A 27,710-nucleotide genomic window follows, 5' to 3' on the forward strand; every position below is an offset into this window, starting at 1 on the left:
ATATATAGTTTTGCACTATTTGAAATTATTTTTAAACTTGAGTAGAAAACTTTTTTTTTTTTTAAAGAAAACAGTAAGAAAAATCTTTGAAATGACGAATCAATAGCAGTGATAGTGATGGACTGTAGAAAATATACAGAGGGACCATGGTTGATTGCAATGATCAAAAAAGCTTTCCTAGATAAAAGAGGGCATGAAAGATATTTCCAAGTTCAAATATTCCAAACAGGAAAACAAAGGTAGGAGAACACCAGTTGTCTTTGGAGGACAGCAAGATAAAGTGCAGCAACGGGAAATACATTTGGCAATGAGGTGCCAGTGTGGGTTTCTGAGAAGCCCTAAGGAGATCCCTCGAACGCGGTGTTTTAAGATTAAACTCTACAAACTTCCAGTTATTAGTAGTAGGTATGTAATATGCAACATTACATAACTAACACTGCTGTATGGTATATAGGAAAGTTGTTAAAAAGGAAATCTCATCACAAGGGGAAAATTTTTTTATTTTATCTATATACGAAGATGGGTTAGCTGAACGTATGGTGGTAATCACAGTACCTGTAAATCAAACAATCATGCTATATGCCTTAAAGTTATACAGTGATGTGTGTTTATTATTTCATTTCCTAATGAAACCAGAAATTAAAAAAAAAAAAAAAAAGATTAAACTAGGAGTGGCGCAGATTAGGTGAAGGTTAGTTCCGGGAGTGCGGGTGCCCACTAGAGGGTGCTGTTTCAAAACACAGGCCCTCTTGGTCTAAGGGGAAAGGAAAGTACCGCATTATAGAACGTCAGATAAAGAGGGCGTTCCGACAGTTGGACAAATTAGGACAATAAAGAGATGCGCAAATGGTAACTCTCCTCTTATTACCTCGCGCTCCCCAACTAGGTTCCCCCCCCCCCCCGCGGAACACAAAATTAAGCATGACAGTATGTCTGTAGCACGTGCCGCTGGGCTCCCCTTAAAGCAACTACTACTCCCAGGCTCCCTTGCGAGGCCAGGGCCCTCTTCCCAGGTGCGAGTGGGTCTTGCCGCAAGGCCTTTTGGGATCCGCAGTCTTGCAGTGTCTTCCGGGAATTGTAGTTCCTTTCCCACAATCTGCTGGGCGAGGCGGTGCCGGCGACCAGAGCTGCGCTGAGTGTTCGGGGGCCAAGATGGCGGCGCGCCGGGGACGGAGAGACGGAGTCGCGCCGTCACCAAGTGGGGGCCCCGGACCCGACCCCGGGGGTGGAGTGCGCGGCAGCAGTTGGGGGAGTCGAAGCCAAGCGCCGTATGGGACTGTGGGCGCTGTGAGTGGTGGGGAGCAGGTGAGAGGCTGGCTGGCGGCCCGCGGCTGGCAGCAAAGCAGCGTGTGCCGGGCGATGACACGTGGACGCCACAGGAAAGGGAGGAAGCGCTCGGGAGGCTATGCGGGTGGCTGCGGAAGACAGGTTGGGCTAAATGGACCTGGGCTGTTTGCTGGAGGGATGCAGGCAGAGGCGGGGTCCCCATGGCCATTCCTCCGGAATGCTGGAGGGGCATAGTCGGGTGTTGGAGACGGCCCGTGGTGGGGGGTCAGGGATTCGGACTTGGAATCGTGGGCTAAGACCTTCCTCTAAGGATGCCGAGTGGGGGTGCCCCTAGCACCGCGCCGCAATGCCTTTTCGGAGCCACGTGGGATGGGGGGGGGAGCAATTTTCCCGGGAGAACTTGTCGGCTTCCCCTCCCCCTCTAGGCGGCCCTGGCACCCACGTGGGTTGGGCTTCTGGTGGGGGGGTGGCCCTCGGGTCCACGTGGGGGCGGGGAGGGGATGTCCACGTGGCTCCCGCTCCAGGCTGCCGGGCATCTCGTATCGGCGTTGGAGCCGCACTGCTGGGAACTGGGTGTGTCTCAGCCTGTCCCGCCATCTCCGGCGGGGCTGGGGGGGGGGGGCGCTGGCTGGGAAGGAAGGTAGGGGCTGCTAGAGTAAACTTTGCGCAGAGCCTTGGAGTAGTTTTTTTTCTCGTGCATTGGTCCACGGCGCCTCTCGACAGGGGATGGTGAAGGACTCTCCAGATGTGCGGGGAGTCAGTTCCCTGTGGATGTTAGAGTGTGTTGGGCAGTGTAGAAAGGCTGAGGTTGAAGGGCTGCGAAGTAAGCTTGTGGCGGCTTCTGTCTGACCGGCTTGTGGTGGTTTGTGAGTCATGGACACTGGCGTTTTGGTTGCTTTCGGACCTGCTTCATTCCTGATACAAGGGGCATGGGGAGTGTCAACATATACATGGGATAAGCCTAAGTAAGGTAAAGAGAATCCTTTCTCCTTCCCCCACTTTTTCCTCCAGCATCTCTTTTGAGGCGGCGGCTAAGGCCTTCTTTTATTGACACACAAAAAATTGAGGTGGTCTGTATTTAAGGCTCTTTGGAATTTTGCTGGGGATGGGGAAAAGAGGCCATTTGAGAACTATTCACCACTAGTTGAACATTTATTGGACAAGGGTGGTTTCTTTCTGTCAGATTCTATTGGCTTGGCCTTCAGTTCTCCATACTGAGAAAGTGTTATCACACTCCTCTGCAGAGGGCTTCTTAAAAGTTGCCAGTGGGCTGGACTCAGTCTGAAAGGTTATCTCTCTTAAGCAGTTAAGCTGAGTCCTTGAAAGCTTTTGGGTTTTTTTTTGTTTTGGTTTTAGGTGGGAATTGGGCCGCAGGCTACCAGGTAATGTCAGTTCCAGCAGACCAGTTCGGGCCCAAGATTCTGGGGACGTAGTTTGGGAGCTGCCCACCTTTTGGAGGAGAGGCAGGAAGGATCCACGATCCAGCTGTAATCCAAATTAGGTGGTTATTGGTGGTTGGAGATGGTCTCATGGAGAGATTATGTATATCTCTTCCCTTACGTCCTCCCCCCAAAAGATGGGCATGTGAAAGCTAGTCAGTCAACCAACTATTTATTGAGATACTGTATTCAGACACAAGGGATGCTGTGGTAAAACCACACATGGTCCGTGTTCTCCAGTATCGTCCAGTTTTATCGTGATAGACAGGCAATAAATAAATGATAAGTGGCACGAGAGGAAAAGTGCAGCGTATTTGGGATTATATAACCAGCAGTAGTAATCTATATTGTGAAGTCTGGGAAGGGATATTAAGTTGAGGTGAGGGAGGGAAGTTTTCATCATTGGAAATAGTATGGAAAGGCCTTGAAGTGGGAGGCTTCAATATGGCTTATTGAGGAAACAGAAACCTGTATGGCTGATGCATAGAGAGGCACAGTAGTAAGAGAGGACATACTGGAGAAGAGCCTAGTAGGGAAGATCAGGACCCCTGTAAGACATATTAAGGAGTTTAAACCTAATGCTAAGAGCAGTAAGCTGCTATTGGAAGGGTTTAGGAAGAGTCTCAAAGTGATCAGATGTGTATTCTTAATAACTTGTAGTTGTTTTTGAACGCTGTAGGGACAAGACTGGATGTGAGAAAGCCAGATGGGTTTCTCTGCTAGATGATCTTGGTATCTGGGAGCTGTGCTGTGTGAGGATTGAGGGATAGGTGCTGTCAGGTGAAGAGAGGGGTGTCTCTGACTAGGGCTCCAGTACCTGCCTGATGGAGGTGGTGAGTGGTTCCCAGAGCTGGGCATTGTCTTAAAGATTTTGGCCTGGTGACTGGGTCAGGTAGGTGGCAGGGCAAGTTGAGATGCAGTCTCCTTGCTCACCCAGGAGGAGTGTTTGCTGAGCCAGGTGCTATTCAGCTGCTGGTTGTAATTATAGGATTGTGAAGGTCTGGGAGGAGTTAGTGCCTAAAACCTGCCACCTTTCACTTCCTCTCTGGACTTGGTCTCCTAAAGTGTATCTAGCCTTTCCTCTCTGGGCATTTGAACTCCTTAGCTTGGTTAGGGGGTGGGTTTGGAGGGTATAGTCACACCTGTGTTTTTGTTTTTTGCTTTCTCTTGAAAGAGGTGCAGAGTTTCCCTTTGCTGAGTGGGGGAGGGAGGCTTGTATTTGTTTCTATTCAGTCTTTCCATCATCTGTTTTCTATAGTGGAGATACCCCTGGCTTTGGCCTCTGGCCTTGCCAGTCCCATTCCAGCTACTTCTGGCTCTGCCCACACCCACACTCTTGACAGGCCTGGGCGGGTGGCTCCCTGCCTGACAAGGCTGAAGATGTTGCTGGTTCCCAGGCAAGTAGTGGGGTGCGGCTTTTCCATGTACTGACTCAAGGAATCAAGCTTTCTCTTCTTTTGCTCTCACATGGTAGGAGTAGGGAGGAGACTTTTCCTTTGGGACTACCATTGAGAGGTTCAGTGGCACACTGTAGGGCCTTCAAAATAAAAGTGTGAATTAAGTGTGAATCACAGCTGTGTATAAGACACGGTGCTAGGCATCACGAATAATTAGGAAGTATAAGAACAGTTTAAACCCTTCCAAGATCAAAGAAGGATATAGGCTAGTATCGTACAAAGGGTTATTTTGCCCCAAAGGAACTTAGAATTTAGTTTTAGTAATGATGCTAGGACTATCATGGGGTGGAGAGGGGACAAGATGTGATTGCCACTGGTACAGAAACCTGAATGAATTCAGGGGTGTGAGGAGAGATCAGCATGGATTGGGGAAGCCTGAGTTATCTTGAAGAAAGTAGGGTTTCTAAGCTAAGCAGAGAAGAGAGGCCTAGGCAGGATTTGGGAGAGGGAAGGTGGTTGGAGCTGAAATTGCCTGTTTGCTGACCACCACTCTTTCGGTGTACCCCTCAGACTGTTCGACTCTTCTGAAAAATCTTGTTCTTTCTGATGTTTTTATTCCCTGGTTTAGTGATCTTCTGTGGCTCCAACTGTTTCTGGATGGAGTCCAAACTTTTTTTTTTTTTTTTTTTTTTTTTTTTTTGCCCAGAAGATCCATGAACACTGCCATCCTGACTGGGGCTTTGTTTCGTGGGTTGTACTTCTCTCTGCCCAGCAAGTCCAGAGGTTTGGCTTTGGTGGGGCTCCTGCTGAGTCTGGGGCCATTGGTGGAAGCTTGGGCACCTGGTTTACAGAGCATATCATTCAGCTGCCCTAGGTGCCCCGTGCTCTGCAGACTTTACACCCTTCTGACTGTCCTGTTTGCCTCAGGTGCTGCTGCATGAGGAAGGGGACGATTCTGGTTTTGTCAGTCTGTCTCGGCTTGGCCCCTGTCTGAGGGACAAGGACCTGGAGATGGAGGAGCTGATACTGCAGGATGAGACACTGCTGGGGACCATGCAGAGCTACATGGATGCCTCCCTCATCTCCCTCATTGAAGATTTTGGGAGCCTTGGGGAGGTGAGCTGGGACTGGGTTTGGAGGTCTTCAGGTGGGAGCTTTGCATTGGAGGCTATGGCCCAGTGGCTCTGCTTTCCCAGGATCTTGGCTCCTGGATACCTAAACTGAGTCCTTGAAGTGTGTTTCTCATTTCTCCAGGAGAATTGGGCTACAAGATGCCAGATTATATCCCATGTGAACATGTCCTGGCAGGCTTGGACTGTAGTCCTGCATGGGCCCCCAACTTACATGTCCAGGGGGGTTCCCATCTGTGTTTTGAGTTCAATTCCAGCCTAGCCGAGGGTTGTCTGCTGAGCATCCCACATCTAGGGGTGGAAGGAGTATGTGAAACATAAGCCTAAGTATCAATTCTGACAGGCCTCTGTTGGCATTAGAGGGGTGGGAGATGGTAATGAATGAGATTAGAGCCCATGCTTCCTGGCAGTCTAGCAAATTGAGCTGAACTGAGCCTGAGAGGCTGATTCTCTTGGCTTGCAGTCATTCTGAGTGGCCAGTAGACCATTAGGAATAATGGTAGGACCTTCCTTTTGTCTTTCTGGAGCAGAGCAGGTTATCTCTGGAGGACCAGAATGAAGTGTCACTGCTCACAGCTCTGACAGAGATCTTGGACAATGCAGATTCCGAGAACCTGTCTCCATTTGACAGCATTCCTGACTCAGAACTGCTTGTGTCACCTCGGGAGGGCTCCTCTGTGAGTGTGGGACCAGGGGAAGAGGGTATGTGGTTGGTGCAAATGTTAGAACCATGACTGTGGGCCTACTTATATAGTTGTGAAGCACAAACTCATCTCAGGTCTTTTTCTCCCTGTCAGCTGCACAAGCTGCTCACCCTGTCCCGGACACCTCCAGAACGTGACCTCATCACCCCAGTTGACCCACTGGGGCCCAGCACAGGCAGTAATAGAGTGAGTGGGGTAAGCCTGACCTAGGGAGCCTTGGAGACTCCCAGGAGGGAGAAGTATGTGGGGACAGGCCTGGAAAAATATATCCTTGGCGAAATATCTGTAGCTTCTTTTCTCTTCTGCAGGTTGAGATGTCCCTCTCAGATCCCCCTTGGGACTTCTCCCCACCCTCCTTCTTAGAGACTTCCTTCCCTAAGCTTCCTAGCTGGAGACCCTCAAGATCAAGAGCCCGCTGGGGTCAATCCCCTCCTCCCCAGCAGCGTAGCGATGGGGAAGAAGAGGAGGAGGTGGCCAGCTTTAGTGGCCAGATGCTTGCTGGGGAGCTCGACAACTCCGTGAGCAGTATTCCAGACTTCCCTATGCACCTGGCCTGCCCGGAGGAGGAAGATAAAACAGCAGCAGCAGAGATGGCAGTGCAGGCAGCTGGCGACGAGAGCATCTCCTCCTTGAGTGAGCTGGTGCGGGCCATGCATCCATACTGCTTGCCCAACCTCACCCACCTGACATCACTCGAGGATGAGCTTCAGGAGCAGCCGGATGATTTGACACTGCCTGAGGATTGTGTGGTGCTAGAGATTGTGGGCCAGGCAGCCACAGCTGGCAATGACCTGGAGATCCCAGTTGTGGTACGGAAGATTCCTACTGGACCCCAGCCTGTGCTTCTGGATGACTCACTAGAGGCCAGTCCAGCTTTGAAGCTACTCATGCCTACACTAGAGTCAGAGACAGAGGCTGCTGTGCCCAAGGAGAACCTCTGCCCTCAGAAAGAGGGGTTGTCAGAGGAAAAGCTGGAGTCAGTCTGCTTGTTAGAGCCCAAGGAGGTCATGGAACCAATGATGCCCAAGGAGTCTCAGAACCCACCAGCCAACACAATGCTGAGTTCCCAGAAAGCTCGAAAGGGCAGGAGGAAGAAGAGCAAAGAGCAGCCAGCAGCCTGTACAGAAGGCTATGCCAGGAGGCTGAGGTCATCTTCTCGTGGGCAATCTACTGTGGCTACAGAGATAACCTCACAGGCAGGAAATTTGCCTCAGGAGGAACTTAAAAGAGAGGTCGCACCTCCCCGTAGTAGAGGGAAGCCCCGGGCTTGGGCTCGGGCCTGGGCAGCTGCCTTGGAGAAACCTAGCTCTGGGAACTTGGAGAGTAGTGCTGGACAAGCTAGTGCTGCTAAAGAAGATCCTCTAGACCTTTATTCCAACCTGGTAGACAGCATCCACGCTAACCCTGTTCCAACTCATCTCTCACTGGTTGATTCTGCTCCATCCGACCCCATGCCACTTGAGTCTGTTGAAACTGATCCCACTGCAGTTAACCCTGTTCAAGCTGACCCTGTACCTGTTGATCCTGCATTGGTTGACTTTGCTTCAGCCAACTCAGAGCTGGTTGACCCTCTCCCAGCTGACCCAGTCCTGGCTGACTCAGCAGAAATTGACCCTACAGTGGTTGTTCCCATCTCAGATGACTTGCCACCAGGTGACCCTGTCCCAGCCGACTCAGCACCAGTTGACTCTGTTCCCAGTGACCTGGCTCCAGTTGATCCTGTGCTAGTTAAATCTAGGCCATCTGATCCCAGACGTGGTGCAGTGTCTTCAGTCCAGGGGAGTCCAGCTCCCCAGTTACTTCTGGAGTCAGAGTCCTTGGACCCCCTAAAGGCCATCATCCCCGAAGTCCGGGAGGTTGTGGGTCCTTTGAAGGTAGAAAGTAGTACCAGTGCCACAACCCAGGAAGCCAGACCTCGGCCTCTTAGCCTATCAGAGTACCGGCGACGAAGGCAGCAGCGCCAAGCAGATGCAGAAGAGAGGAGTCCCCAGCCCCCAGCTGGGAAGTGGCCTAGTCTCCCAGAGACCCCCACAGGGCTGGCAGACATCCCTTGTCTTGTCATCCCACCAGCCCCAGCCAAGAAGACAACTCTGCAGAGAAGCCCTGAGGTTCCTCCTGAGGCTTGCTTTGTGCCTATGGGTCCCAGCCCTGCTTCTCCTAGTCCTGAGCCACCTGCAAGCAAACCTGTGGCCTCAACTCCCACTGAACAGGTGCCATCCCAAGAGATACCACTACCAGCAAGACCTCCACCTCCTACTGTGCAGTCCATGCCCTCCACAATGCCCACTGCTTTGCCTTTTCCCCCAGGTGGGCTAGGCATGACTCCCATGATGCCCCTTCCTACAGGTGGGCAAGGGATCCCCAGTCTGCCCCCACCTCCCTTGCAGCCTCCCAGTCTTCCAATGTCTATGGGACCGGTGCCACCTGATCCCTATACTCATTATGCTCCTGTGCCACCCTGGCCTTGTTATCCCCCTGTGTCCCCTTCTGGCTATCCATGCCTCCCCCCGCCACCAACAGTGCCCCTAGTATCTGGTACTCCTGGCACCTATGCTGTGCCCCCCACTTGCAATGTGCCTTGGGTACCCCCTCCAGCCCCAGTCCCACCTTACAGCTCCAGCTGTGCCTATGGGCCCTTGGGATGGGGCCCAGGGCTGCAACACCCTCCATTCTGGCCTTCTATGCCACCACCTCCTTTGCCTCTGGCATCTGTTGGGAGAGCTGCTCCCCCACCCAAGGTGGAGCCCAGTGGCATCCCAGCTGGCCCTCCTGAAAGTGTACTTTCTGTGCCAGTGGCTCCTCCTCTCAGTCTTGGGTCAACTGGCCAGGGAGCTTTGCAGATAGAGCCCACCAACGTGGAGCCCACCAAGGTGGAAGTCAAGTCAGTGCCTGTGTCTCCTCATCTGAAACATAAGGTGTCCTCCCCAATGCAAAGCCCCCAGATTAAGGCTCCACCGTGTTTGTCTGCTGAGAGTGTGGATGTTGAGGAGCCTGCATCAGAGAGGCTAAAGCCTGAGATCCAGGAGACAAGGCCCAGGGAGAAGCCCCCCTCTCCTGTTACCAAGGTTGTTCCTACACCCACACCAAAGCAGAGCACTGTAACTAAGGTGCCTGCTGTCCACCCAGCCCGTCTAAGGAAACTCTCCTTCCTGCCTACCCCACGGACTCAAGGCCCTGAGGACGTGGTACAGGCTTTCATCAGTGAGATTGGTAAGTGCCACATGGTTTAGTTGATGTGAAAGGCATGGGGGTTGGATGGGGAGTGTCCTCCATAGAACACGATAAACCACTCTCATAGGGACTGGTCTTTGTCAGATTTGTTTGGAGGGTTCTTTGTTTTTTTGGAGGGTTCTTGAGAGACCGAGCTCTGGGTTTGTTTGATTTCTTCTGCTTTGTGTTGCTGCCTTGGTTTGCTTAGTACAGTGGTTAGGGACAGCATCAAGGGAATTGATTTGGGAGATGACTTGGGAATTCCAGGACCTGGGCGCTCAGTCGATAGGGGCTGGATTCCAATCCTGTGTTGTGTACTTCCACAGGAATTGAGGCATCGGACCTGTCCAGTCTGCTGGAGCAGTTTGAGAAATCTGAAGGTGAGGGGACCTAGGTAGCTATGCTGTAATCGCTTTTTTTTTTTTTTTTTTTTTCAACGTTTTTTTTTTTTTTTTTTTTTTTTTTAATTTATTTTTGGGACAGAGAGAGACAGAGCATGAACGGGGGAGGGGCAGGGAGAGAGAGGGAGACACAGAATCGGAAACAGGCTCCAGGCTCCGAGCCATCAGCCCAGAGCCTGACGCGGGGCTCGAACTCACGGACCGCGAGATCGTGACCTGGCTGAAGTCGGACGCTTAACCGACTGCGCCACCCAGGCGCCCCTATAATCGCTTTTTATTGATGCTTTATTTGGGCCCAGCCCTGTAGTTGCTTAGGTGGAAGGAAGGGAACGGCGGCGGGGCGGTCTCAGTCCCAGAGAAGTAGTTTCAATCTGATTGCAAGGGGAAGACAAGGTTCATGGACAATACAGTCTAAGCCAGGGACAGGTGGCAGTAAGCATGGCAAGAATTATAAAGAGTAGTTGGATGTGGAGGTCCCAGTGGGTTGGGTTGGTTGGGGACATTTTTCTAGAAAACTGGCTCTTAGGCTGGGCTCTGAAATACAGGATGCATGTGTAGTGAATAAAGGCAGAAGTATAAGGAGGATTGTATGTTTGGAAGACAGTGGATAGTTGAGCTTACTCAGTACAAAGCAAGGATCTAGGTGCTCTGGAGGATACTATGTTCTGTTCGTAAGGAGCTTATGGTCTAATAGGGGAGGAAAATTACATAAATGTCCCTGAGTTAGTAACAAGTTATCTACAATACAAGGAAAAATGTAATATGGTGTAAGTGTAGAACCAGAATAGACCAAGACTGGGAAGTTAGGTCATATAGAACCTTGAACGCTAGTCTTAGAAGTTTGGACTCTATCTCAGATTCACTGGGAAGTTAACAGATATTTCTGAGCAGAAACATGATTAAAAATAGTACCTGGGTACCTACTAGAAGAGAATGGATCTCTCTGGGGAGAGTCCAGTGATATATGTACACAAAGTGGATTTTTCTTCTTTGGGTCTCAAAGCCAGCCCTTCTGTGCCTCCTCAATCTGGAACATCTGGTTGGCCTTTTAACTAATTTGGTTTCTTTGCAGCCAAAAAGGAGTGCCCTCCCCCGGCTCCTGCTGACAGCTTGGCTGTAGGAAACTCAGGGTGAGTATGGAGACATATGAGCGAGTTACCCTACAGCTGTTGGTCAGCAGCCGGCCGGTGCTTCAGGACCGTCAACTGGATGCCTCTGTTACAGGGCTTTTAGTCAGCTTTAGAGTCTTTCCCTGTTTTCCCCTCCCCTCCTCAGCTCATCACTACTGGGCACTGTCTTGGGTGGTAGTAGGAGGGTGTGTACCATCCTCTGGCTGATTCCAGTCTGGGATTCCAAATGTCCTGGAGTTGCCTTTTGTCTTCTGGCAAATTGTGCCTTTGGGGATTTCTTTCCTTCCTTTTATCAAGTGTTAAGCTTGCTCAACACTGGTGATGATAAAAGATCAAGTGGGGTAAGGTGTTGGTGGCTAGGGCTCTCCTGACTCCTTGGACGAAGTACCCTGGACCTCCTTGTTCCTCAGTCTTCCAGCACTGAGAGGCCTTTTTTCATTTTTCATGTTCATGGTACCCTATCCTGTGCTGCCAAGCATATTCCCATCCATGTTGATTTTGGGTTGGTTTGAGCTAGGCAGGCAAGTCTCCTGGCTTAAAGGAGGTGGGGGGTATTTAAGGTCATAGCCAGCCTGCCTCCTAGAATTGGACAGAGCTGAGCTGAGACCCAAACTACATTCAGTCAGTAAGATCGCATTTGTGCTGGAGGAGAGTGATAGGGGCAGTTTGTGTATCCTATTCTTCTCTGCACACACCCCTCGCCCGTTGCTTTATGAGGAAAACATATACAAGATGTTGAGGAGGCAATGAACCAGGCTTTCCCTTTTCCCCCGCCAGCAACGTTGACACTCCCCAGGAGAAGAGGCCCCTAGACCGGTTACAAGCCCCAGAACTGGCCAACGTGGCAGGTGGGTTCAGGGTGGGGAATTCTGCCTTTGATTAGTTTATGCAGCGAATGTTTGTAGAGTCTGCCCTGCACTGGGTGTGTGTAGTTGTTGGGAATACAGAGATCTGATCCTCATCCTTGAGATTCTCACAGTCCAGGGAGCAGATGTATAAACGAGCATGTTGAGTATCAGAGATCGTATGTTAAAGGAGCCTTTGTGGTTTATAGTGGGATCTGAAATGGGTCGGTCAGGGGAGGGTCATGTACAGTTGGTGTTATCCCTGAGGCAGAGGTTTGAGAAGATGACTAATACCAATTAGATTTAGGGGATGGGGCATTCTAGGGAGATGGAGCTGCTGGAGAACTGAAGAAATGAAACCAGCCTGTTATGTTTTGGGGAATTATGAGTTGTTTGGTTTGACTGGAGTGTAGTGGCTGATGAGGGTGGTGGGCAGAACTAAAGCAAGAGATAAAGCTGAAGTGTTAAGTAGGAAGTCAGATGAAGGGAACTTTGAATGCCGTGTTAAGCTGTTTGGACTTTATCTTTGCATTGAAGAAGCAATTGGTTACGGGGCGTTCCCTGTAGCAGGAATGTAGAAAACAGGTGGATGGGCATGAAGCCCCAGGCAGGAGATCATTGGAAGGTGATTACAGGAGTCCAGGCAGATGCAGCCCAGGCAGTGTAGGGGGAGGGCTGGGTCTAAGAATGGAGAGGTAGACCATATAGGAGCTGGTCACTAACTAGGTTTGGGCAGTGAGAGGCTGAGGGGTTCAGGAGGATGCTAGCTGTCTGGGTTTATATTGCTTGGTCCCCAAGATGGGGAACTTGGGGGAAGGAATAGTTGCAATAATGGGAGAAGTTGGGCTGTTGACCTTTGGTGTACTTTGTGACATGAGGTGGGGGTCTCTGGAGCCCCTGGAAGTGTAGAATCGGATCTCATCCTGCTATCTCCATCCTCCCTCCCCTCACAGGGCTCACCCCACCAGCCACCCCTCCCCACCAATTATGGAAGCCCCTGGCTGCTGTTTCACTGCTGGCCAAAGCCAAATCTCCTAAGTCCACCGCCCAGGAGGGAACCCTGAAGCCTGAAGGAGTTACAGAGGCCAAACATCCAGCTGCAGCCTGCCTCCAAGAAGGGGTCCATGGCCCTAGTCCAGTCCATGTGGGCTCTGGGGACCATGACTATTGTGTCCGGAGCAGGACTCCCCCCAAAAAGACGCCTGCCTTAGTCATTCCAGAGGTGGGCTCCCGATGGAACGTCAAACGCCATCAGGACATCACCATCAAACCCGTCTTGTCCCTGGGCCTGGCCGCCCCCCTGCCCCCACGCACAGCTGCCTCCCAGGAGCCACTTGATCACAGGACTAGCAGTGAGCAGGCAGATGCCCCAGCAACTTGCCTTGCCCCATCCGCCTTGCTCTCCCCTGAGGCCTCACCTTGCCGGAATGACATGAACACTAGGACTCCCCCTGAGCCCTCAGCCAAGCAGCGGTCGGTGCGCTGTTACCGAAAAGCCTGCAGGTCGGCCAGCCCCCCAAGCCGGGGTTGGCAGGGCTGCCGTGGCCGCAGCAGCCGTTCTATCAGCTCTGGGTCCAACCGGACCAGCGAAGCATCTTCCTCCTCATCCTCATCGTCGTCTTCCTCATCCCGGTCCCGGTCCCGGTCCCTCTCCCCCCCACACAAGAGGTGGCGAAGGTGAGCTCTGATGGCCTGTTAGGTCCTCTTCATTTAGGAAGTCCATGGGCTCTCCTTTGGTTTACTTAGAAAGCTTTTGCACATTGAGCTTGATGCTTTCAGGCATTAAGGCTTCTACTTCTGTCCTTGGCTTTTGTCTTCTTCCCCTTTCCTGGATTATTGAAGGAGGCAAGCTGTGAGAAGATAGCTTCTATACCCTGTTTGAGTTTGGGGATCACCGAGGTCTGTTGCTTCCTTGACCCCTGCCTTGGGGAGACCATTAGGCTTGCGTCTCGCCCGTGTTTGATCCTTTACATACTTTATCAGTCCTCACTTCTGCTCTTTTCTTGTGGGATGTTGGAAGGTGGGATAAGTAGCTTGTTAATGGCAGTTCTTCTAATCATCTGTCCAGGAAAGAGTCTGGGCAGTTCCTTTGGTTGTCACTGTGGCCTCATACGTTTTCTGGCAATGCCTTTTTCTCAGTTAAAGACCAAGATTTTCCTACTTAATCCATGAATAATTTTTTGTTTTTAAACCAGAATAATCTCTTTTTAAAAAAAAATTTTTTTTAATGTTTATTCATTTTCTGAGAGCAAGACAGAGCACGAGTGGGGGAGGGGCAGAGAGAGGGAGACACAGAATCCAAAGCAGGTTCCAGGCTCTGAGCTGTCAGCACAGAGCCCAATGTGGCGCTCAGCCTCACTAACCGTGAGATCATGACCTGGCTGAAGTGGGACGCTTAACCGTCTGAGCCACCCAGGTGCCCCTGAGCCAGAATGACCTCTTAAGAAATGACCTCTACTCCATGTCTAGCAAGTCACCTCCTTTTTACATCCTGGTCACAGTACTGCTATGAGACATGTTAGGGGAGCAGGAACCCAGAGACCCAGGCCTGGCATCCCCAGCTAGACCTAGGGCCCAGCCCTTTATTCCCAAGTCTCCATTTATTTTTCTTTGACTTGTTAAACGTTTTTGTTGTTAATTGCATAGTTGAAAATAACTATGATCTATGTGAGAACACTCTAAAACATTCCAAATACGCCTAAAATTCATGAGGGCTCAGTTTGGTCATCTGTGGAGTTCTTCTAGATCTCTTTTCCTCTGCTTTTCCTTTGGTCCTGAGCTTCCGGACAGGGAGGCAAGGTTGGGGCCAAGGTGAGGTAAGCAGAATATATCTGCACCACTCCCAGCATTCCTGCATGCCTCTTTATTCTCTAGATCCAGTTGCAGTTCTTCTGGACGTTCCCGAAGATGCTCTTCCTCGTCCTCCTCCTCATCTTCCTCATCTTCCTCATCTTCCTCATCTTCGTCATCCAGTTCCCGAAGCCGGTCCCGCTCCCCATCCCCCCGCCGGAGAAGTGACAGGAGGCGGAGGTGAGTGTGTGATCAGGGAGTCTGGGTATCTGGGATGCAAATCCCAAATTTGAGAGTTCTGAGACTTGAGTTGTCTAATGTCTGGGGGGCTGATGGCACCTTCTTTTCATGTCAGGTACAGCTCTTATCGTTCACATGACCATTACCAAAGGCAGAGAGTGCTGCAGAAGGAGCGTGCAATAGTGAGTAGAGGAATAGGTCCTGGGAGGATGGGGCTTGCCCCTGAGCCATGAGCTTGGAGAGCCTTCTGCAGCAGTGGCCTTGGCTCATGGTGTGTCAATTTTCCTTGTCTCAACATAGGAGGAGAGAAGAGTGGTCTTCATTGGGAAGATACCTGGCCGCATGACTCGGTCAGAATTGAAACAGAGGTTCTCTGTTTTTGGAGAGATTGAGGAGTGCACTATCCACTTCCGTGTCCAAGGGTAAGGTTGGACCTTTAGGTCAGAATGTCCTTTCCACCCCATTTGTCTACCTTGGTGCTGCTTTGTCTTTCCCCCTTCCTTCCTCTGGTGTGTTAGGCAATGTAGGATGACACCTTCACTCCTAGTCAGAGGGTTGGCCATTTGGGGAAGAAGAACTACCCGAGTCTCTCTCTACCCTGGGAAGTATCTCTTCTCCTTGGCAAGTGCCTAAATAGCCATCCCAGCCTCTGCCTCACCTTCCTCACCAGTGACAACTACGGCTTCGTCACTTACCGCTATGCTGAAGAGGCATTTGCAGCCATCGAGAGTGGCCACAAGCTAAGGCAGGCAGATGAGCAGCCCTTTGATCTCTGCTTTGGGGGCCGCAGGCAGTTCTGCAAGAGAAGCTATTCTGATCTTGGTGAGTGGAGGAGACCCGAGGCTTTGGTATACTTCATATTGTCCCCAGAAGGGTTTCCAACCTTTTGAGAGTGGAGCTAGGTAGACTTGTCACTATGTGACACACAAAGAACACAAAGGGGGTGGGATGAGAGGAGAAATGGGGGCTCTTTAGTATTATTTACTTAAAACCAGGGTGATTGATGTTATTCCATCCATTATTGGGGTGGGAGGAGGCTGGCCATTTGAGGACCCTGTGATTGGGAAGTATTGTCAGAGACCTTGATGTCTGTCTCTATTTTTATAGACTCCAACCGGGAAGACTTTGACCCTGCTCCTGTAAAGAGCAAATTTGATTCTCTTGACTTTGACACATTGTTGAAACAGGCCCAGAAGAACCTCAGGAGGTAACCCTGGGCCCTTCTCCCCCTTCCCTCCTTCTTTGGAGGTGTCCAACCTCCTCCACCCTCCCCTCCCCCAATTTAGGGGAGAGAGCTGCTAGTGAGATGACTGTTTTATAAAGAAATGGAAAAAAGTGAAATAAAAAATGTGTTAAATCAGATTTTTGAAGGGTTATTTGTTTTTTTATAACAGGCATTGAAACAAGTTAACTCATTCCTATGTTAAGATGGGGCTGAGGGGTTCCCCTGTGTTTGGAAGTTCTAAGGCACTATACAGACCAATAAACACGAACTACAAACAATTTCCAAGTGCTGTTGTGCTTCTTTCAATGGTGCTAGTGCCAGACATACTCACTTTTCCAATCTGAATACAATCAGGGACAGGCTTACCTCCATTTAGTTCCTAGGACCCCTCTTTGGTTTGATGCAAAATCCTATTGGACTTGATACTTGTCTCCTTAGGTTGTGTTGTCTGTGAAATCAGTCTTCTAGGGCAGTGTTTCTCAAACTTTAAAAGGGATCTCTTCAGAATGTAGATTCTGACTTCTGGGGTGGAGCCTGAGATTCTGCATTTCAAACAAAGGGATGCTGATGCTGCAGTCTCAAGGAAGGGATTTTACCATCAAGAACCTGGAGGAAGTTTGCAGTTGTTCCAAATGAAGGATCTCTAAACAGAAGCTTCTGTGTACATGTACCATTTTAGCTTGAGCACAATGCTTGGTACACAAGAGGTACTCAGAAAAACACATGCATGTGGACAGACATCTGGGAAAGAGGGAGTTGTAGAAGTTAATATCTATTAGCAGAGTGCCTATTTTGAGAAAAGCAAAGGAGACATGGGTCCCCTGAGAAAGTGGGTCCTTACCCTTCAGAAGGTTTATTAATGGGAAGTAGTCAAAGCGTAGTGGGTAAAGGGATTGATGTCTGCTAATGTGATAAAACTTGGAATTAACTTGGCAGGCCTGGACATTGATTTTTGAATATCATGACAGACACTTGGGAGGGTTTTCTAGTTCTCCCACAGGGAGAGTTCAGGTGTGAACTGTGACTCGGGAGGTAGGAGGATTATTTCCAGGATTATAGATTTGAAGAGATTGCTGCTGCTGTATTGCTCAGGGTTGGTGCAATGGCTTTACATTTCATGGAGCTGACCTAATGCTGAATGAATATGTAAGAGAGGAAGGGGTTGTCTCATGGGCAAATCATGAGGTAGGGGCATTTTTGGGGAATCGTCCCTCCATTACCATGGATAAAATGAAGGATCCTCTCTGTATTTGAGGTGGGAGTACAGGGGCTGGGGTGGTATCTAACGGCCTCTTCTGCTTAGTGGAGACAGGGAAGATGAAGGGTGGGAATTCTCTGGCCGTGCGAACGGTAGTGATTGGGAGATCCTGTGACCCTAGTCTAGAGAGTCCAAGGACCGCTCAAGCCTCCCGGCTCACTCTGGAATGCGAATCCCAGCTGCGGCTCCGGTAACCGCAGCTCTGGAAAAATGGCTCTAAGCAGAGCGCGGGAAGGCTGGAGATTTCCCGCCACTACCGAGGGCGGGACACGTGACGTCAGGGCTCCGCCTTCACAAGGTGGCGGACGAAGGGCTCCGCCCTTACCAAGATGGCGACACTTGTGGCACCGGAAAGACCTTACAGATTTCGCCTCGATCCCGCCTCCAAAGTGGAGGCGGAACTGCCCTGTGGGGAGTGCCCGCCCCTTCCGCTGTGCCCCCGCGCCGCGCGATGACGTCACAGCGGATCCGCCGTCGTTCGGCCGGGTTCCCGAGTTCCTGAGTTGTGCGCGTCAGCAACGGTAGTGACGCGTATTGCCCGGAGGATGGCGGACGCCGGCTTGCGCCGCGTGGTTCCCAGCGACCTGTATCCGCTCGTGCTCGGCTTTTTGCGCGATAACCAGCTGTCGGAGGTGGCCAATAAATTCGCCAAGGCAACAGGCGCTGTGAGTGCGGGCTTGGGGCAAAGGCTGGGGTGGGATGACCACAGGGCTTCGGGCCCTGACAGGTTCAGGTTTCCGGGTACGGAGGTCTCTGGGGTCTGCCAGTGCAGTATCTGCGGACCCTTTGTGCTGAGCTCCTGGCGGTGAGCCGAGAGCCTAGAGCCTCCGCACCTGGTCTCCCACGAGGTCTCAGTAGATAGCGCAGAGTCTTGTTGCTTTTTTCTGGTGAGCGGTGCAACGACAGCAGCGTGGGATCCTCGTGGCCCAGGTCACGTGGCTGGCGGAGTGCGGCGAGGAGGGAGCGTGGTGTCCTACCGGAGGCATTGGGGGCTCTTGGTTTCTCCTTTGGGTTTTACGCTGGCTGATGCAAAGCGTGACTTGACCATAACTCTCAGTAGAATTTACCCGGGATTCAATGATAAAATTGCTTTATAAATGAAGAATGGGTTTTTTCGTTAGTAAAGAAAAAAATGAGAGTAGAGGCATGGTTCTGCTTTAAGGTATATTGAAGCAGAACTGAGCATCAAAGCCCTAGCAAGCAGTGGTCTTGGATCTTCGACTTGTGGAATCAGGCACATTTAGATTTGGGACCAGGCTCTGTCACTTTTTAGGATGTATAACCTGAGCAGCTTGCCCAATCTCTCTGATTCTGTTTCTATTCCTATGGGGAATGTCATCATCCACTTTATAGGATTTTTGTGAATTTCAGTAACATGATAAATATGAAGTGACAATCTAAGTGCCTGATGCTCAGGAAGCATCAATGAGCGAAAGCTGTTATGATAGTTATATTAATTAAGGATGTTTTAAACACATGTAAAGAGAATGGGGCGCCTGGGTGGCTTAGTCGGTTAAGCGGCCGACTTCGGCTCAGGTCATGATCTCGCGGTCCGTGAGTTCGAGCCCCGCGTCGGGCTCTGTGCTGACAGCTCGGAGCCTGGAGCCTGTTTCGGATTCTGTATCTCCCTCTCTCTGACCCTCCCCCGTTCATGCTTTGTCTCTCTCTGTCTCAAAAATAAATAAACGTTAAAAAAAAAAAGTAAAAAAAAAAAAAACACATGTAAAGAGAAGATGGCTAGGGAGGTGAAAGGTTTGGAATCTCCCTTTCAAGAAGAGCAAACATGAGAGTAGGGTGTAGTAGTCTTTGATAGTGTTCTTAGCCTTTGACTAAGAAGATCGGTTTCTTTGTGGCAGAATCAGGCTGCACAAGAACAGAACCAAATCAGCTTTAGAAATGACTTCTTTAAGCTGGGACAGCCTGCCATGTGATCTCCTACAACTGCTTTCATATTGGAACTTTTAAAAAATTTATTTTATTTTATTTTTTTAGTGTTTATTTTTGGGAGAGTGTGAGAGTGTGGGGGAGGGGCAGAGAGAGAGGAAGACAAAGAATCTGAAGCAGGCTCCAGGCTTTGAGCTGTCAGCACAGAGCCCGATGCAGGGCTTGGACTCACAGACTGTGAGATCATGACCTGAGCCAAAGTCCGATGCTTAACCGACTGAGCCACCCAGGCATCCCTCATATTGGAACAGTTTTTGAATTGACTGTTAGGGAGGCTGCAGAAAGTGTTTCCACAAGGGGCTGGATGGAATTGGGCCTTTGAGAATCAGGATTCTTTTATGTGACAAAAACGAATCCTTGTTGGATGGCTTACTAAGTGCTACATGGTGTTTCCAGATACTAAGTCCTTTACATATGCTATCTCTAATTCTCTAAACCACTTAATAAGATGTATAGTATTATCTTCACGTTATAGTGAAGAAAACAGTCTCAGAAAGATTAAATAATCTGCTCAGAGTCACACAGTAGTAACAGATAGAGGTGAGTTTCATACCTGTACTCGTCTCATTCTGAACCTATACTCTTATTGATACTGTAATGTCCTGCCATTATTTATTTTTATTGCATCAACTAATAATCTATATCAGTGTAATTAATAGCTGAATGGAGTTTTGTATTGAGTATATAGCTTAGCTTTTTAACCAGTTTTGGAAGCTGGGTTCCAGTGATTTGGTATTATAAACCACATTGCAGTAAACACTCTCTCGTATTAATGTTTGTTCTTGTTTCATGGGTAAGGATACATTTCTAGGCAGTGCATTGCTAAAATAAAGGGAATGCACATTTTCTTAAAAACTGTGATAAATAGGACTGACTGGGAATAGATGGTGCCAAAAACTATATACAGGAGTAACAAGCTTTTGATGTCAAAAATTGGGGGAGTACATAAACAGGCTATTGTTCTCTTAATTTAAGCAAGTCAAAGAAGTCTTCCAAAGGTGTAACATTTACAGCAAATGTAGCAGATATAAAACTGGCTACTTTTAATGAGAGAATAAAATAAGATCTAATTTCCCCTAGAACAACCAGGATAAAATTTTCTTATTGAGCTTTCTTTTTTCTTCTCTAGACCCAACAGGACGCCAACGCCTCTTCCCTCTTGGACATCTACAGCTTCTGGCTCAAGTAAGTCTTCCCTGTACCACTGTGGCTATTTTTCCCCCCAAGGGGTTGGGCTGTGTTCCTTGGTGTGAGAAGGTCCTGAGCCCTCAAAGGTTAGCCTCATCTACCTCAGCAGGTCCACCAAGGCCCCAAAGCGGAAGTTACAGGTAAACGGACCAGTGACTAAGAAGGCTAAGAAGAAGACTTCGTCCAGTGACAGCAGTGAGGACAGCAGTGAGGAGGAAGAAACCCAAGGGCCTCCAGCTAAGAAAGCTGGTAAGGGTGGGCAGGTAGTTGGGGTTAGTGGTTCCCAGAAAGGGATTTGTAGCCTGCCAGTACCCATGGCTGATTTTCACTGGGGTCTGTGCTTTTGTTCAGTTGTACCTGCCAAGCGGGCCAGTCTGCCTCAGCATGGTGGAAAGGCTTCAGCTAAAGCAACAGAGAGCAGCAGCAGTGAAGAATCCAGTGATGAGGAGGAGGAGGACAAGAAGAAAAAGCCTGTTCAGGTTTGCAACTTGGGGGAGGAAAGAGGTTGCTTAAGGAATTAGAAAAAACCTGAAATCCTGGCTTATAGCTTGGAACCAAGGGATGGCAGTGGTATATAACAAATGACCATGGAGAAGAAAATCTGAGGACTTTGAGAGAGATGATAGAAGTATGAAGTTTGGAAAGGATAAGTGAGGTTGAAATTGTACTCTTAATCTAGAGGGACCCGTTTTGTTTCCCAGGTGATATTAGGTTTCTCTGGGATACTAAGACTCCCAAGAGTAAGAGTCTGTTTTGTAGGTAGGTGTTGGGAGCTCTAAGCAGGGAATGGCAGGGACAGGGCTGATATTTTTGTTTCTTATGAAGAATTTGGTGTTCTTTTCAGATGCTTGCTTGCTTTCTGTCTTTCTTTTTTTTCTGTTTCTTTCTTTCTCTAAGTAAACTCTGTACCACACATGGTGCTCGAACCCATGATCCTGAGATCAAGAGTTGCATGCTCTACCAACTAAACCAGCCAGCCACTCCCAGATGCTTTCTTGTTTAACTTCCCCTTGCTTTTATTGTTCTGTTAGTTAGCCCCTAAAAAATAGTCTAGGATGGTTTCTACCTTAGGATGTACTTTGGGTACCAGAAGTTTGCTGATTCTCCCCCTTATTGTTTGTTTTCTCACAGAAGGGAGTTAAGCCCCAACCCAAGACAGTCAAAGCTCCTCCTAAGAAGGCCAAGAGCTCTGATTCTGATTCAGACTCAAGCTCAGAAGATGAGGCACCAAAGAACCAGAAGCCAAAGACAACACTTGTGGCAGCTAAGGCTCAAGCTAAAGCCTCAGCCAAATCAGGTACTATTACTGTTCCCAAAAGCCCAGTCTGGGGTTGCTGTGGGGACTGGTATTAAAATTGCTTATTCAGGGGGCACCCGAGTGGCTCAGTTGGTTAAGTGTCCGACTTCAGCTCAGGTCATGACCTCATGGTTCATGAGTTCGAGCCCCACATTGGGCTCACTGCTGTCAGCATGAGCCTCAGATCTTCTGTTCCTTCTCTCTCTTCCCCTTCCCTGCTTGCGCTCCCTGTCATTCTCAAAAATAAATAAGCATAAAAAAAAAAAAAAACATGTTTTCAAAATTGTTCATTCAGCACAGGAGTGAAATGGTAGTGGTTGTTGAACTAGAGGTATTGGTTAGTGTCTTTTTTTTTGAAATAAATGTTTATTTCAAGTATGAAAAATAATGTTTAAACATTATCCAAAAATTATGTTCAGCTTAACAAGTACAAAACAAGATTTCTGGCAAAGTTTACAATTAGGTATAAAATTAGTGTCTTTTTTTTAAGAAGCTTTTTATTAATAAGTGAAGATTATGTAATTAGGAGTTAGGTATTAGAGATAGCTTACAGTAAGGAAAACTTTTTAAGAATGGTATCCATTTGCCATTCTTGTTGATTTCATAGACGATTTATATTCTCATAGATCCCATTCTGTAATGACCATTTCTATCTCTATCCTTTGTCCTTTTCACTACCGTTATTTCTCCTGTGCATTCACTCCATAGGGCATGTGAGAGTTTAAACTTCTGTAGTTCTCTCATGGTGACAGGTTATGATTTATAGGAGCTTCTCTGAATGGAAGTTGGAATGAAAGATCTCATAGAGCATATTTGAATTATTTACATTATATCATTATCTTAAAGATAGTTTTATTCTTGAAATTAGTCAGGAAAGTCATCCTTTGATAGTTAGCCACAGCAGTCCCCCTCATGCCTGCTCTAAAGGCAAGAGGACTGGTAGACTCCTAAGTTCTGAGCTACAGGTTTCTATGGTCCCTTACAGGCTTGATACTTCTTTTTTTTTTTTTTTTTTTTTAATGGTTTTATTTATTTATTTATTTATTTTTTTTTTTTTTTTTAACGTTTATTTATTTTTCAGACAGAGAGAGGCACAGCATGAACGGGGGAGGGGCAGAGAGAGAGGGAAACACAGAATCGGAAGCAGGCTCCAGGCTCTGAGTCATCAGCCCAGAGCCCGACGCGGGGCTCGAACCCGCAGACCACAAGATCGTGACCTGAGCTGAAGTCAGACGCTCAACCGACTGAGCACCCAGGCGCCCCGGTTTTATTTATTTTTGAGATAGCATGAGGAGGGAAGGGGCAGAGAGAGAGGGAGACACAGAATCCGAAGCAGGTTCCAGGCTCTGAGCTGTCAGCACAAAGCCTGACATGGGGCTCGAACTCACGGACTGTGAGATCATGACCTGAGCTGAAGTCTGACACCCAACCGACTGAGCCACCCAGGCGCCCCCCTTGATACTTCTTAACGCTTTTTTTTTCCTTCTTAGGTACACCAGCTCGGGTAGCACCTAAAATGGCCAATGGCAAAGCAGCCAGCAGTAAGAGCAGCAGCAGCAGTAGCAGCAGTAGTGATGACTCAGAGGAGGAGGAGGCAGCAGCCATACCTAAGAAGGTTTGGGCCATAATTTCTACCAGAGGACTGGGCACGGGGGTGGGGGTTTCTCCATTTCCTGGCAGGATTGGTTGGACCAGCATTTTCCTGTGGTAACTGATTTTCTGTGTATAATGCAGACTGTACCTAAAAAGCAAGTTGTGGCCAAGGCTCCAGTGAAAGCAGCAGCCACCCCTACCCAAAAGAGTTCCAGTAGTGAGGACTCCTCAAGTGAAGAGGAGGAGGAGCAGAAAAAACCCATAAAGAAAAAACCAGGTAACTGGACATGGGGATTCAAGCTGCATGACTGTGACCAGATCCAACTGCAGGAGGATCTCTGCAGTCACCACATGGACCTCTCCTTAGAACCGCTTGACATGATGACAGCTCGCTTCTCCCAGAGAAATCTGCATTGCTTTTTACAACCCTGATGCAGAAACGATATGCCATCATCTCTGCCATATTCTTTTGGTTAGAAATGACTCACTAATTCTAGCCCACACTCGAAGAGGAATTAAGCTCCATTTCTAGAAGGGAGCAGAATCAAAGAATTATTATATGTACATTAAAACCATGACACTGTCTTTCTTAAACAGGTCCCTATAGTTCAGTCCCCCCACCTTCTGCTGCCCTATCCAAGAAGTCCCTGGGAACCCAGGCTCCCAAGAAAGCTGCAGAGAAGAAAGAGCCTGTAGAGAGCAGTGAGGACAGCAGTGATGAGTCTGGTGAGTCCCCACCTGTGGAGACTGGGTCTGGGAAGCTACATGAGGAATATGGAAGACAAAAATACCTCTGTCCCTTATTGCTTTTCGCTGAAGCAGGACAAACAGGGCTGTGTGTGTCTTTGCATCCTTCTTTTTATTGCTTTTGATTGGGTCGGGACTCCGGTCCCAGCCTAATGCCATAGGTTCTCTCCAGATTCGAGTTCTGAAGAAGAAAAGAAACCCCCAGCTAAGACAGTCATCTCTAAAGCAACCATTAAACCAGCTCCAGCAAAGAAGGCATCAGAGAGCTCTTCAGACAGCTCAGGTGAAGCATATGGAGGCCATCAGGGCAGTGGGGACTCCAGGGGCTCCCTTCCATTTGACTTGTTTATTCTGTCTTCTCTGTCTAGACTCTGACAGTTCTGAGAATGAAGCTCCTGCCAAGTCAGCTGCTACCACCAAGAATCTCCCAAGTAAGCCAGCTGCCACTCCCAAGCAACCTGCAGCTAAATCAGCCACAGCTCCCAAGCAAGCTGCAGGCAGTGTCCAGAAGCCTCTGACCAGAAAGGCTGATAGCAGCTCCAGTGAGGAGGAGAGCAGTTCTAGTGAAGAGGAGAAGACGAAGAAGACTGTGGCCACCCCCAAGTCAAAGGCAATGGCCAAAGCAGCTCCATCTCCGGCTGCCAAACAGTCCTCTCAGGGTGGTAGGGACAGCAGCTCTGATTCAGACAGCTCTAGCAGTGAGGAAGAGAAGGAAGAGAAGATATCAAAATCCCCAGTTAAAAAGAAGCCACAGAAGACAGCGGGAGTGGTAGTCTTTTCCAAGCCAGCCACCACAAAGAAAGCAAAGGCTGAGAGTAGCAGCTCTTCCTCTGATGATTCCAGTGAGGAGGAGGAGGAGGAGGAGAAGCCTAAGGGCAAAGGCAATATAAGACCACAAGCGCTGAAGACCAATGGGACCTCTGCACTGACTACCCAGAATGGAAAAGCAGACAAGGACAGCAATGAGGAAGAAGAAAAGAAAAAGACAACCGCAGTTTCTAAGCCAGGTCCATATCCAAAGAATTGGGTGGGATATACTTTTGGGGGATGGGACAGGGAGAGGAGGCCTACGATTAGGCTTCCAGTTGTATGCATTCAGTGCATGGGAACTTGGGAGGAGGAATAGGAAACTGGTCTCCTGAGTCTGGCTGTTTTGTAGGTTCAGGAAAGAAGCGGAAGCAGAATGAGGCTGCCATGGAGGCAGAGACTCCTCAAGCCAAGAAGATAAAGCCCCAGACCCCCAACACGTTTCCAAAAAGGAAGAAAGTAAGTTACCTTATTTCTTTCTCAGGAGTCCGCTTTTAAAGAGTAGAAAGGAAAATCTGGGATCATCTTGACAACTCTCTGCCTGGCCTGCCCTAAATGCTCCTATGTGTAGCTGAGGAGGGCTTTTCTGTTACATGACAGAACATGTTTAGTTTCTTACTTCATTCTTCTCCAGGGAGAAAAAAGGGCATCATCACCATTCCGAAGGATCAGGGAGGAGGAAATCGAGGTAGATGCTCGAGTGGCAGACAACTCCTTTGATGCCAAGGTGAGGGGGGTGCAGGTGTTGGCTATTCTTGAGGGGAATGGGTGGAAGAGAGGACAGCATTTTGGTTTAGGTTGGTGGGAAGCTCTCTGGGTTCAGGTTGCCTTGAGCAAAGAGAAGAAAGTAACAGGGCCTTGTTATTGTCCTTCTGTGTATTAACCACTTCTCATCTGCTTACCAGCGGGGTGCAGCTGGAGACTGGGGGGAGCGAGCCAATCAGGTTCTGAAGTTCACCAAAGGCAAATCGTTTCGGCATGAAAAAACCAAGAAGAAGCGTGGCAGCTACCGGGGAGGCTCCATCTCTGTCCAGGTCAATTCCGTTAAGTTTGACAGCGAATGACCTGGGGCCATTTGTGGCGAAGTAGGGTGATGATTGGAGACCACTTGCTTTCCCCAGTGGACCTGGGAACCATCAGCTCTCTTAAGGAAGGGTCTTGGTGAGGACAGCAGTTTAGAATAGGTCCGAAGACTTTGCATTGTCACAACTTCTCTGGTCCTTTTCTGTGTCCGTAGTTTTGTACAGATTTGTTTTTGAGTGTTGAGTAGTAAGGACAACATAAGAGGAGTGTTTTTTTTTTTTTTAAGAAAAAAAAAATTTTTTTTTGTTGTCATTCCCTTCTCCCTGTTCTGTGGAAGTCCTCATACTGAGAAATTTGTATATTTTATATTAAATCATTTCCTGTAGATTTTTGTTGTGATTTTCAGAGGTGGGTTCCCATAGATAAAATCTTAGCTGTTGCCTAAAACATAGTGAGGGTCACATGTACGAGTTTTTATAATTGAAGAATTCTGCCTGTGTGAGTACACGGGTCCACATTTCATCCGTCCTACCCCTCAGTGCTCTGGGAAGAGGCAGTTAAGAATGATTAATGTGTATGTGTTTGGTAAGCATGCAGTGTGTAGTTCATCCCCATTCATGGGGTCTAGGACTGATGTTTTCAGCGAGCATGGACTTAACTACTTTTTGGGGTAAAATTCACTTTTGTTGGCAGACACAGTTCTGTTGTAGTGTGAATGCTGTGGGGTTAGTCTGAATATTTTGTTTTCTGTAATTTTAACATTACCTAATGTTTGCAATACATGTTTAGTTTTTCAGTTTGAAAACATAAAACTTTTCTATTGTTCAAAGGCTTTTTTTGATGACCCTTAATAGTACTAAGTTGAGGAGTGCGTCCTGGTTTTTACATTTTACAGAACAAAATGACATTAATTTAATCTGAAAAGTACACATCACTTGGTATTTCTGTCTTGGTAACAGTGGTGACACAAAATTGATTTCATTAACTCCTACATGGTTGGAAATCTGATCGAAACGAAAGAATAAAAGCTATAATTAAAATTCTCAGTCTTCAGTAGGCATTAGGTTACATTAGTCAGGTGAGTTTATAGGTAACCTGTGTATGTGCTAATGGAACTAGGATGAACCTTTATAAAGCATATTAGGTGGTAAGACTTACGTGGGGTGGGGCTGGTTGGTATGCATCCTAACAAGATTATGGTGTCTTATAGTTGGAACATGGGAGCAATTGATGTGCCCCTTTCAGAACCTTAACTGTCAGTAACAGTGGAGAGAATGATAAAAACCAGTGAGCAGAAAGAAGACTCCCAAAGCCAAGCTAGCTTATCGTAAAGCTGTTGGAGATGACCGTGCTTATTAGCCAGAGCAGGATGGGGAGGAAAGAGACAACAGCAGACGAGTCTGAGCTGTTCCTTTGGTGGGAAAGTGTGCTCTGGCTTCATGGATGAGGGAGGTGTAGGTTTTAAATTTAGCCTCCCCTTGTTTGGATTCCACACTTGCCAAGTAACTTGATAATTACTTGGTTTTCCCTGTAACTGCCTCTAGGAAGAACATACACTGTTCATGCTGACATAGGTACATCAGTCTGCATGGTAAAAGTTACACATCTTACTACAAAATAATAAACTGGCTGGTTTATAATGTGTCTTGGGAGTTTTTTATTGAGTCCAGAGCCCTCCCACCTGCTCAAACCAGAATTTGGGGGCCAGTTAGAGGGCTGGAATGAAGACCTGTGACTTCATTGTAGAACCTTCTTGGCAGTGACTTTTATTGTTCACTTTTGTCTATACCTTGTGTCATGGTGCCTTTTCCAGGCAAAATAGTCCAGGTTATGCATAGTCTAATAGGGGGTTGGCAAAATGGCCTATGGGTGAGTTCAGCCCATGGCCTTTTTTGGTAATGTTTAGGTGCTAAGAATGATTTTTACATTTTATAAGTGCTTGAAAGAATATGAGGCTGACTCTATATGGCCCACAAACCTATGATACTTACTATTTGGTCCTCTGGACAAAGTTTGCTAACTCCTGGTCTAAAACCGTGATTTCATAACAGTGGC

At 48.4% G+C, this 27,710-nt stretch overlaps 2 protein-coding genes across 6 annotated transcripts; both read left to right on the plus strand.

Annotated features, from left to right (window-relative positions):
- The first annotated feature begins 1,106 nt into the window (after nucleotides 1–1,106).
- PPRC1 (PPARG related coactivator 1) lies at nucleotides 1,107–16,076 on the plus strand. 4 transcript variants are annotated; one of them, XM_058697559.1, is made up of 14 exons: nucleotides 1,109–1,305; nucleotides 5,051–5,239; nucleotides 5,784–5,930; nucleotides 6,051–6,152; nucleotides 6,266–9,167; nucleotides 9,494–9,547; nucleotides 10,641–10,698; nucleotides 11,476–11,546; nucleotides 12,497–13,220; nucleotides 14,418–14,573; nucleotides 14,689–14,755; nucleotides 14,874–14,995; nucleotides 15,244–15,395; nucleotides 15,681–16,076. In XM_058697559.1, the coding sequence occupies exons 1-14, from the start codon at nucleotides 1,153–1,155 to the stop codon at nucleotides 15,782–15,784; spliced, it is 5,001 nt and encodes a 1,666-aa protein (XP_058553542.1). In that variant the 5' UTR covers nucleotides 1,109–1,152; the 3' UTR covers nucleotides 15,785–16,076. The 4 variants fall into 4 exon arrangements, with proteins under 4 accessions (XP_058553545.1, XP_058553542.1, XP_058553543.1 ...); XM_058697560.1 differs by having other exon boundaries at nucleotides 6,051–6,143; XM_058697561.1 differs by having other exon boundaries at nucleotides 1,109–1,287.
- Nucleotides 16,077–17,536: 1,460 nt separating this feature from the next.
- On the plus strand, nucleotides 17,537–27,299 carry NOLC1 (nucleolar and coiled-body phosphoprotein 1). Of its 2 annotated transcripts, none has more exons than XM_058697565.1 (13): nucleotides 17,537–17,721; nucleotides 20,130–20,185; nucleotides 20,298–20,437; nucleotides 20,540–20,667; nucleotides 21,320–21,485; nucleotides 22,976–23,100; nucleotides 23,220–23,355; nucleotides 23,676–23,804; nucleotides 23,998–24,108; nucleotides 24,194–24,832; nucleotides 24,985–25,091; nucleotides 25,267–25,359; nucleotides 25,538–27,299. In XM_058697565.1, the coding sequence occupies exons 1-13, from the start codon at nucleotides 17,602–17,604 to the stop codon at nucleotides 25,694–25,696; spliced, it is 2,109 nt and encodes a 702-aa protein (XP_058553548.1). In that variant the 5' UTR covers nucleotides 17,537–17,601; the 3' UTR covers nucleotides 25,697–27,299. The 2 variants fall into 2 exon arrangements, with proteins under 2 accessions (XP_058553548.1, XP_058553547.1); XM_058697564.1 differs by having other exon boundaries at nucleotides 17,539–17,721; nucleotides 20,295–20,437.
- The last annotated feature ends 411 nt before the right edge of the window (nucleotides 27,300–27,710 follow it).

Source organism: Neofelis nebulosa, chromosome 13 (assembly GCF_028018385.1).
Source record: "Neofelis nebulosa isolate mNeoNeb1 chromosome 13, mNeoNeb1.pri, whole genome shotgun sequence".
NCBI lineage: Eukaryota > Metazoa > Chordata > Mammalia > Carnivora > Felidae > Neofelis > Neofelis nebulosa.